Source organism: Trichechus manatus, unplaced genomic scaffold (assembly GCF_000243295.1).
Source record: "Trichechus manatus latirostris isolate Lorelei unplaced genomic scaffold, TriManLat1.0 scaffold00105, whole genome shotgun sequence".
NCBI classification, from domain to species: domain Eukaryota; kingdom Metazoa; phylum Chordata; class Mammalia; order Sirenia; family Trichechidae; genus Trichechus; species Trichechus manatus.
Window position 1 is genome coordinate 7042813 of NW_004444041.1, and position 11337 is coordinate 7054149.

The following is an 11337-nucleotide window of genomic DNA, read 5'->3' on the forward strand; positions in this document are numbered from 1 at the left end:
GACCCAGCTAATGCCCCCAGTGCTTATTCACCAAGCAACCTTCTGATCAGAATTTGGCTTGTCTACACAAAGATTGTACTGATCTGCCAATCTGAGCATGCTGATCTACTTGATACCTGTTGCAGTTCCCTGTAAATTAACAGGGATTCAGGTTACTATACCAGTCTCTGTGAGCTTGCTTAATATGAGTCCAACCCAGAGAGAGGTCAATTCCTAAGTGGCAGATTCATTTTCCATATCTCCCAGGCTAAGGGCCAAAGTGCAGACTGTCGTAAATTTATGAGGAAATAATACCTAGAGAACTTTGGCAGCCAGTTAGAGAGCTTACCCTGGAAACACTCCAGCCTCAATTCAAGCCTTCCCACTGAAACACTTTTTTTTTTTTTTTACCAAAAGATTAAAAAATTAAGGTACAATTGCAAAGTAGTATAATTTATTAATATTTTTATTCTGAGTTGTAATCTGTAATCACTTCAAAAATCCACTTCAGAAAAACATCCCACGGATGTTGACTTACCAGTAAAAAAAGTAAGTCATCAATGTATGACTTATAATACAGAATACACAATAAATTATATTTACATGCAATGACTAGACTATCACACACACTAGGTAAAAAAATACAGTTTTTATGTACATTTTTTTAAATTTACATTTTCATTTACAAAATTTATAAAGTTAAAAAAATTCTCTGTACAAAATCTAATGTGTACAGAGTTTATATATCCCCATTCTTATGGATGCATCACCACAGATATGCTTAAAACTATAATACTACCAACACTTTTTTTTTCTTACTTCAATTCAATCTTGGCACCCATATACTAATACCATTATTTCTGAAATGTGAATTATAAAGGAAGTAAAACACAACCACGTATTTTTTAATATAAGAAAATTAGATAAAATGTTCTATTAGATCAACATTTATCACTTCCATAGCTACCTAGTTCTGTTCAACTTCCTGTACTGCTTTTGTACAGGTACATGCAAAACTAGCAGATTACGAATTGTTTTAATAACACATTAAAATAATACTATAGTCTGACAATACCTAGGTACTAGGAATGCAACTATCTAACAGCCCTAGCCTGTCAATTATTTCTGCTTTAGCAGAAACCTCAATGAAGACATTACTAAAATTCACAGAAATGTTGATATTATAATTTCTACAATTTATAGGGTCTGCATCAGATAGTACATCGATCATTTAAAGAACAAAACAAAAAGGTATTTGACATTTAAGAGTATATTCTCTGTTCTGAGAATGAGGTTGGGGAAAATCTAAGATAAACCATTAAAGGATTATCCATTGTCCCTGCTAAGGAAGCACTTTCACACTCCCAATATGTTTAAATAAAGACACCTGAAGGCTTTATAAAAAGTTTAAGATAACTTACATTATTCATCTTTAAAAATCTTCTTGAAAAGTAGTAAATTGAAGGTAACAACCCTTTCCCTCCTCCCCCAAGTAGCTAAAGATCAATGAGGAAAATAAAGTGCCAACGTCTAAAATATTTTTCATTGTTTAAGAGGCACTAATCCACTTGATGGCTTAGGATTAAATATGAAAATAGGCCAGATCTGATCTGAATAATAATAAACAGAAGGTAGGTATTCCAGTATATGCAATTCCTGTCTAGATGGGGGCTGGACCAGAAAACTATCTACTCCCCCATTTATTGCTTTGAAACCTGTATACATACTTTAAATTCAGACACAGAACAATTAGATTTCTAAGATGGAAAGCACAGTGCCGGTGCCACTTTGAAGCTGAAAAAGAAAGTGCATTCTTGATCACTGAGAGGAGAGCTGCTGAGACTCTCTTCCCCACAACTCGTATCTTCACAAGAGTCCTCACTAAAGTGAAAGAGAGACACAAAGAAGAGGATTCCATTATTTAGCATACATTTAAATATTTTACAGGCAAGACAACTGCTATATGAATCCCTCTAGTCTTAAAATTTTTATATTCAAAATTTAAACTTTACGTAGAGAAAACTTATAAAAAGTCTACTGTAATCTCATTAGAAAATATACATTTTTTTAAAGAGGTTCAAACAAATTAGTATTTACCAAACTATTATTGTTTTATCAATAATTCTATCAGCATCTTATTGTGGGATTCTAAGTATTTTAAATGCAATAAATACAAGCTAAGGACAACTATCACCTATCACAGTTTATTTACAACGACAGCAATATCTTTCTTGCATCAATAATTGCATCGATACTTTCAAATATCAAACCAAGAAACCAACAAGCTATGAAAATGGAACTTCTGGTCCTTTACCCTTACCTGGCTTAAAACAATCAATTCAGTAAAATTAAATAACTCACTTTACAAACAAACTCTGATGAAGACAAAGACATTTGACAAAAACTACAGGAACATCAAAAGAAGTCTGCCCCATTAGGGGTGGTGGTTCCCTTTATTTTTCAGCCAAATACTCCTCAGCCTCTTTTCACAGCCCAACATTAAGAATTCATACTAACATTTAAAAGCCAAAAACGCTGTTTCAATTTTTTAAATGAAGCTGTACGTCAAACAACAAGGGAGACAAGGAGGGAGATGGGATAAACAGTTTAAAACAGGGAGAGAGAGAACGAGAAAATGACTTCTAAAATTATTACCTATTTTAATAAAACTATTTCTGGTTAATTTTCTCACCTGAAAAAATAATGGTATTAGAGTAGGGGCTTTCTCTGATGCCTTATTTTATAATATTTCATGGTTCTGTTTGGAGTATCAAATCAGTAACACGTAGTCTGGGTAAGTATAACTGGTCAAGGAACTTGCTTACCTTTCACTTTCATCAAAACAACCCCCCTCTGGTATAGTTGGCAGCTCAGGAACACTGTAGTAGCTGTTGTGGAGGTTCTGGGCTGTGCGCCTTGAAACAATCCAAACCAGCTTCTTATGATCTGGTTTGCAACACTCTGGAGAAGAATACTCTACTAGGCATTTAGAAACCAGCTCCCTCCAGTAAAAGAACTCGGTGTCGTTAACCTGAAAAAAAATATTTTCATAAACAGGTTAGGGCAGTGGTTCCCAAACCTTGCTGCATCCTGGAATCACCCAGGGACCACTAAAAAAATACTGATGCGTGGCTCCAACTCCCAGATGTTGTTGCCAGATGCCGTAAAATCGATTTTTGACTCACAGCGACCCCGTGTGACAGAGCAGAACTGCCCCATAGGATTTTCTAGGCTGTAATCTTTATGGGGGAGCAGATCACCAGGTCTTTCTACCACAGAGCCGCTGGGTGGGTTTGAACCACTAATCTTTCAGTCAGCAGCCAAGCACTTAGTCACTGTACCACCAGGGCTCCTTCCACTGATTTAGTTGATACGGGGTGCAATCTTGGCATCAAGAATTTTTAAAGCTCCCCAGGTATGCACCCAAAATTTGGGGACCACTGGTTTATGCAAACAGCATAATAAGTATAAATAATTTACATTGGGATTCCATTCATAGAAAGCTTTGCTTCTCTTAGAAGACACACCGACCTAAAAACAAGCTAGGTCTGTTAATAAATCAACTATTCGCTCTTTAACAGTCCCAATGCAAAGGAATTTAACATAACTTAGGTTTCTGTAGCAAACCATTATTTCAATTATAATAACATACATTTATTATATTATCATACCAGATATATGCTAACAGAGAAGTGAGCAATATGAGAAAAGGAATTTGTCACAAAGGACATAGTTCCTCCCCCACTGGGGAGTGCCCCAGTTTACTTCAAGGAATCAATTTCCACTGAAGATGTTGCCAGATAACACTGTAATAAAAAGTTCAGATGAAAACGAATAAACTCATGATTAAAAGTTAGAAGTTATCTATATTACAAAACGCTTCACACTGCATGTACTTTTTTTTATATCATGATTTTTATATCATATTGGTCTTCATTTCCACCAAATCCAGCTACATCTAAAGCTTCCTGCAATGTGGCTTCTTCCACTTCCCTGTCCCTACTCTACTGAAATCACCATCTAAGGTATCCAATGATCTTTAATTCTCATTCTACTGGACCGCTCACAAGACTCAATACTCCTGACCACCTCCTTGAAAACCTCTTTCCAACTCAATAGTCTACATTACAACAGTCTACGTATCTAGATATACGTTCCTTAACTTGGCTCCTAAGTGGAGGAAAGGCAACATAGAGACCCTACAGCTTCAACTGACCCCTAAACAAGAGACTTCTCACAAGTTTCTTACGGTTTCAACTATCACTTCTTCATGAGAAATTCCGAATCTTAATTACCAACTGTCATTTATCTTGAGTTTTTATTCCTGCTAAATGCCTGTTAGATACCTACTGACCTGGAAGGCATACAAGCACCTCCAAATCATCTTCTTTCAGCAAATTAACTCCTCCCAAATTTCCTGTCAATTGTGTCAATGTTCTCTCCATCATTATGCCCAAATCTTGGTCATTTGTGGCTCCTTATTTCCATGCTTAGCTTCCAAAATCACTATTTGAGTTGGACATCCTTATTCCCACTTGTGACTATCTCTTAGACATCCTATCTGGAAGCCCACCCAAAAATGACTTCCTAAACCCCTCTAGTCTGCCCAATTTCCTGGCTATAAACCTTTGTTGCCCAAACTTTCACTAAGACTCTTTTGGTTCAATCAGGCCAAGTCATAGCCTCTCCTGGTCTGCTATACTTCTCTAACAAAACCTCAACATACTCTCTACATTGACTAATGATCTGGCACTGACACACAATAATAAATGACAGAAGATACCACCTCGTGTTAAGTTCCATTTCTCCCCACCTAGTCTATATTAAGAAAAGGGGCTGGGCTTTTGTTTGTTTTACATCTCTTTATGACTCCAGAAACATATTGGGCTGGCTTGCCTACAGGGTTTAAAAACAAAAACATTGCTGATGTTAGTTTGCTAATGTTAATGATGGTATGAGGACTCAGTATTACAGATGTGATGAGATGCCACCCTATCCCATTTGTGTCTTTATTAAGTCTACTTTCTAGTATGCATTTAAGAATAACGCACATGGGGCAATGTACACAGCTGTATTACTAGCCGGCAAGAATACTACAGGAGGGACACCTGCATACTGAAAGAAGCTGGGCTAAGTGACCAAAGTGCCTCTCAATTAAGACTGGATGGGTCAAGGCTGCATTTCGAGAACCCCAACACTTGAGATACAAGAAAAAAGAGTGTAAACGTTAAGAGCCCTACAAAATACTACCTAATGTTTAAGTCACCACAAAAAAAAAAAAAAAAAATTAGGAAAGAAGCTTGTTTAAAGAGTAAGGACTAAGGATATTTACCTTAGAATGTTTTTTAACAAGCAGGAGAATTTCCAATAATTCAATAGATTTCAAAGTTTCTATTTCCAGATTAAGAAGGCACAAAGCTAATACAGATGGCTACAAAAAAAAAAAAAAAACATGAAGAAAGAAAAATAAGTATTTTTAAATAATTCAAAATAAAAACTGCAAACAACCAAGCAAGAAACTGACATACTTTTGCTTTTGAAAACACAAGTCGGCAGTTGCAAGCTTTGAGCTGAGCTTCTAATTTATCAAGGCTCAATATTTCTTTCCTATACAATACAAAGAAAGGACAAAATACATATTAAACAACCAAAGATTTTTAAGGACTTGACATTAAAAACCAAAATTGAAAGCTTAGAGGAGATAAAAATATAAATTTCATTGGCACTCTCTTTAATATTAGCTATAGCAATGCTGAAAGTACAAAACTTTACTTTTAATCCACTCACCTTTCTGAAATATGACGAAGTATAATAGTGTGATATAAGTGCAAAAAGTTTAAGGCAGTAGTAGCTTCCAATTCATAGTCCAATTTTTCTGAAATTATTTTTTCCATCCGTTTTATGTCAGAGGCAGTGCATTTACATTGACTAATCCGGATTACATCATGAGTGGATGGAATATTGCATTCTTCTTCAACTATTCTAGCAGCGAGTAAAAAACAACATACTCCAATACAAGACAAATGTTTAGGTTTCACCTGAAAAACAAACAAAAGGCTTCTTCTAACAATTTTCACTTTGACTTAATAAAGCAGACACTTAAAAGAACATTGTAATGATGCTCCTAACTTTTAAAACAGAAGAATCAAGCTGATCCCATGTAAGTACTTATCTTAACCCATAGTTCTACTTAATCATTTTTTACATTTTAGGTCTTAAACTTGTTTTAAAAAAACGTATTTGAGCATTTGAATTATTCAATTTAAATTTTAAATTCAGGTAAAGAAAAAAAAAACATCAATGCAGGTTCAAAAGCTAGATTTCTAATACTAAGCTATACTTCGTATTTCGGATTATGAAATCTATAACGGTACAACTCCCCCCAAATTAAGCCTTTTAACACCAAAAAAACATTACTAATCCTTTGGCTATAAAAATACTTTCTATTTCTTATCTTTTTATGTTGAAAATCTTTTAAGAATCACCCCATGCTTCAGTGCAGATTTGCCCAAGAGAAATAGTCTATCAGTCATGCAGAATGAGACATATGTAAAAGCTGCCACAGACAGATGGCTGCCCTTTTCTTTTCAGTGCCCTGAAAATTGACCCAGCAGCTGAAAGCAATCCTACTGGCAGAAGAACCATCTCATTTTCTAACAGTTGCTGGCCAGAGGTAGTAAGGCTGTGGCTCCCTGCTTTGAATGACTTTTCATAGGGAAGGCACAGGGTCACCTTTACCATATTGCTATACTTTCTTTTATCATGTTTCAGAATTAAAAACACATAGGTGCCAACAGAAACACGATGGGAGATGAAAATATAAAAACATTATTTTGAGGTCTACATACATACACAAAAAATACCTAAAACACATTAGTCTTTGTTTTGCCACATCTTCAAAGAAAGTAAGTGAAGGGTACAGCAAAACCTAAGACACAACAATACACTTGATTTTGTAGTCTTTTACTATAGCACTAAACATCACAATTCCAATTATTAAAAATGTTTATGTATAATGCACATTATTACATTCATTCGACAAATTTACTGAACCTTTGTGTGCTAGACATTGTGCTAGGCATTGGGTGTACAAAAAATGAAGATGTATTTACAAAAATGATTAAATACCTTCATAAGAGCCAAGAATCTGTCCAAAATATTGACAGCCAGGACAAAAGTTTCAGTGCAAGATCCAAAAAAGTTGGTTAAACTCCTTAAATCTTCTACTTTGGCATTTCTCAATCTTGAACACAAAGTGTTATCATTCTGCAATGAAAAACAAGAGCCAAGGTTTACAATTTTCTTAGAACTAGATTGGATAATGTTGTTAGGGGCCAACGAATCTTCCGACTCATAGAGACCCCATGTGTAACAGAACAAAACACTGCCTGCTTTTGTGCCATCCACCATCCTCCCAATAGTAAGTATGTTTGAACCCATTGTTGCAACCACAGTTAAATCTAAACAGATTCAAATAAACTACTTTTTTGCCTTTAATTTTGAAGAATCTGGAAGGGGGGAGAGTGGTATCATTTAATGAAAGCTACACACTTTATCAGATATGAAAAAAACCTTGCTGTCAACTCAATTCAGACTCATAGTGACCCTACAGGACAGAGGAGAACTGCCCCACAGGGTTTCCAAGGAGTGGTTGGTGGATTTGAACTGCTGACCTTTCGGTTAGCAGCCGAGCTCTTTGTAAATCATTACTTTTTAAAAATATCCATCATTACAGACCTTTAACGACTCAATGTCAGGTGAACTGTTGCCAAGCTTTGACAGCATTACAGTAAATAAACATAATTCAACTCTCTTAGAATGGAGGTAACAGATTCCTTCCTTTTTTAAAATGATTTAGGATCCTAGTAAAAATAAGTATTTCATAACCAGAGGGTATTTCCACAAACGTACAGCTTAATTCTCAGGGAGTCTCCCACTCAGAAGCTGCGGTTTGGGGGTGGCACACTGGAAAAAATACTTCTCTAGAGTTAGTATCATTCTCATTCTAGCTAAGAAACATAAAGGCACGACTCAGTATTAAGGTTTATCTTAATATTCCAGGATGACCAGTTTTGGTCTTAAGAAACTTTGCAGCTTTGGTCTTGATTCAACTGGGAAAAAAAGTTATCCCCTCCAAACTCCCTCAGCTGTTTCAGTGACTTATCTTTCCTGGGAACTTACCTCTGGGGTAGTCTCAATCAAGCTCAGCCCTTTTTCTCGAGGTTGGAATCTCTGCTCCTGTTCCAAGTAGAGGCTCAACAATCCGAAGAACTGGACCCCTTCATGACCCGCCAAGTCCTCTGTCCCCAAATCCTTCATCTGCATCAAAGACACCACACACAGTTAGAGTGTATGCTGGGGAGGGAGAGGCTGCAGGGCAGAAGAGTTAGTGCCAGTACCTTCAGCTGGGGCGTCCGAGCGCAGCCCGAGGAGGACGGGAGGAGGAGACTAGTCACGTCGGCCTGAGGCCCAGGACAAACCTCCCCCACCGCCAAGGAGGTGTGGCAGGGGGAGGGGCAGTGGTCACGTCCGCCAGCCAGAGCTGGGTCAGACCCGCCAGCCTCAGGCGTTGCACAACAGGGAACTGGGCGGCGGTGTCCGGACAGTCCGGGCCTGCCTGAAGCCACAGAGGGCGGGACTCCCGGCCAGCAGGCTGCACCGGGGCAGCAACTGCAGCCGGTGCTGCTGGTGGGGACGTTGTACAATAGGGGGCAGGGGAGACAAAGTCTCGCAACCGAACAAAGAGCCGGAGGGAGGAGACTCCAGGGCCACGCCCCTACCGGAGACCCAGCCCCAAAAGCCCCTCTTGCTGGATTCGAGCCCCGAAATCTTGTCCATCCGCTTCGACATCGCCTACTCCGGACGTACCCGGGTGGCAAGAACTCCTGCCCGAGAGCGCGACGGGGTGGCGCGGCTCGCCGGCCGGGGCCTGGGGGCAGAAGTCCATCCCGCCCCGTAGCCGAATAACACCCGTCCACCCACCGATGCCGCGATTCCGCAGCTGTGCGGGGCCCTGGGGCCGCCAACCCAAAAAGCACCACCCCCAGCAAATCCCCGTTGACAAAATAGGGAGGTGGCACCGAAGCAAAGAATTGTCTTCAGCCTCCTGACCCCATCCATCCATCCCACCCTCATCTCCCCGCCGCCGGGCGCCGACTCCCCCGGGACTGCAGCAGAGGAAGTACGGGGGTCGCTCCCAGGGTTAAGGGGGTGGGCAGCACCGGGGCTCTCTGACCAACACCACCCCGCCCCCCCACCAGTTCCAACCACGAACAAAGAAACCCAGCGATCCCGGGTGGGCCCGCTCACCGTTCCGGAGACGCGCCTCCGGCGTTCCGCGGCGTTGCGGCGCGGAGGGAACTGGGCGCGGCGGGGGCGTCGCGGTCCTGCCTGTGAGGTCTAGCCCCCGCCGCCTCAGCGGTGACCCCGGACCGGCATCGACCCTTCCCCTTGCCGCCACCGCCCCCTCGGCCTCACAGCCCGGGCTTCATCCCGCTGCCCGAGCGCCTACCCTCCCGCTGGGGCGCGGCACCGGTCCTCCAGACCCGCCGCTCCACCAGCAGCTCCGCCGCCACAGCCGACGTCGAAGCAAACCCCTTGTTTTTGTTTTGTGTTTTCGACGTCCCCCAAGGGGGCGGGGCACGTGACTCCCCGCGGAGGAATCCTTCGCTTCCTCAAAGGACTTTGAAAAAGAGTCCCTCACCTAAACCAGTGACTCCAGCCTGTTTTATGGCTTCCTCGGCGCTCCTTTGCTTTACTGAGATAGTCCTCCCTCGGTTCCTGGGCGGAGGGTGAAATCTGAGTGTAAAATTTATTCCGCGATTGATCTGGAGTGGGAGGGAAATGGAGGACTAGTGTTGAGAGGCGGAAGGAGATAGTTCTGGGTCACATCGCACCTTTTAAAGGTCCCCGATTTGTTTTGTTTTCGCTGGTTTGAAAAGTCCGCCCAAAGTAGCCGGCTCTCTGATTGGATGTGGGCGGAGGGAGCTGAACGCCGAGGTTCTGATTCACACTCGAATCCAGATTGGCCAACTGATTAGTCTTTGAGCCCTCTGATTGGCTTTTACTGTATCCGGCGCTTCTATCTTCCTTGAAGGCCTTAGCAACTCTGGGGTATGGATTGCGCATGTCTGAGTGGGCAGATTTGAAGGAATTCGTTTACCTGCCCCTGCGGGGTTTGTACCATCCGCGTATCTCAGCATATCCTGGGGGAATGCTGCTGTAGGTTCTCGTCGCCGTTGAGGCAGAACAGCCTGATAACCTTTGTGACAACCACGGAGAGATTTCTATGTTTCTTCTTTATTTGTGCTGCCGTCCCTTTTACGACAACCAGTCGTAATTAAATATTGGGGGTGTATACTGAAATATTGACGAGTAAAATGCTATCAAGTTTTGGGTATTTGCTTTAAAATTTCTTCAACCAAGGGGGAGAGGGAAAGCGAATTGGGAGGATACATTAAACAAGGTTAGCAAAAAGTTGAGAATTGATGAAGTTGGGTGGTGGGTACACGAGGGCTCACTATACCATTTCTAATTTAGTGCACCTTTAAATTTTCCACAACAATAAAAAACGTTCAAAGAAGAAACTTTTTAAAAATGTACCTGTGCACATTAATGAGGACACATAAACGTAAGATAATTATAATAGCGTACCTCCAGAGGTTGTAATGTGCTGTTGTTTTAATGAAGACTCCCGGAGGGTTTTGGACGTCCATAAATAATCACTTTTGTTCATTATAATTAGCATTGTTATTAAGAGGCGACACCTCTCCACAGGCGGGGCAAAAAAACAAACTAACCAGGTGCCTTAGGCCTGAGAAACTTTCACACGGAATGTATTTAGGGGACGTAGGTGGAGACTCCCCTCTGACTTTTATAGTCCCTTTCCTTACTTTCTCCCTTCTCCCCTTACCGCTGCCCCCCTATATTTGAAAACCAGTAAATAACATATTCGTGAGTTCCAATCTAAATAATCATCCCTGGGAACGGATTTCTCTTTTCTGTTGTTCTTATGTTTTCTGTGAATAGTTTTACTGGTAGAAGATGGGAATGCACATAATACAGCTTTAGCAGCAGGTTTCTCTTCTTCCCAGAGCAGTTAAGGAATTTTAGAAATAGATCCCTTTGCATATTAGGTAGGGCTAGACACAGGCAGAGCGTTGGCGGCGCAGTGGTTAAGAGCTTCTGCTACTAACCAAAAGGTTGGCGGTTTGAATCCACCAGCTGCTCCATGGAAACCCTATGAGGCCGTTCTACTTTGTCCTGTAGAGTTGCCATGAGTTGGAATCGACTTAGCACTGGGTTTGATTTTTGTTTGGTTTAGACACAGGCGTCTGGAGCAGGCGTGGGAGCACCGGC

At 41.0% G+C, this 11337-nt stretch overlaps 1 protein-coding gene across 3 annotated transcripts; it reads right to left on the minus strand.

Moving 5' to 3' along the window:
* Positions 1–427: 427 nt before the first annotated feature.
* On the minus strand, positions 428–9566 carry CCNG2 (cyclin G2). 3 transcript variants are annotated; one of them, XM_004383121.2, is made up of 8 exons: positions 9289–9566; positions 8161–8298; positions 7108–7245; positions 5767–6017; positions 5508–5586; positions 5312–5410; positions 2805–3010; positions 428–1860 (listed from the first exon to the last, which is right to left on the minus strand). In XM_004383121.2, the coding sequence occupies exons 2-8, from the start codon at positions 8296–8298 to the stop codon at positions 1737–1739; spliced, it is 1035 nt and encodes a 344-aa protein (XP_004383178.1). In that variant the 5' UTR covers positions 9289–9566; the 3' UTR covers positions 428–1736. The 3 variants fall into 3 exon arrangements, with proteins under 3 accessions (XP_004383178.1, XP_023593388.1, XP_012412946.1); XM_023737620.1 differs by having other exon boundaries at positions 9491–9508; XM_012557492.2 differs by lacking the exon at positions 9289–9566 and adding an exon at positions 8379–8555.
* Between the last annotated feature and the right edge of the window lie 1771 nt (positions 9567–11337).

Excerpts from the sequence above, each read along its gene's own strand:
- CCNG2 (XM_004383121.2), bottom strand. The coding sequence starts at position 8,298 with ATGAAGGATTTGGGGACAGAGGACTTGGCGGGTCATGAAGGGGTCCAG. Across the intron at positions 7,246-8,160 it reads TGATTGAGACTACCCCAGAG|AATGATAACACTTTGTGTTC; the intron begins GTAAGTTCCCAG and ends TTTTCATTGCAG. Across the intron at positions 5,411-5,507 it reads TTGTGTTTTCAAAAGCAAAA|CCATCTGTATTAGCTTTGTG; the intron begins GTATGTCAGTTT and ends TTTTTTTTGTAG.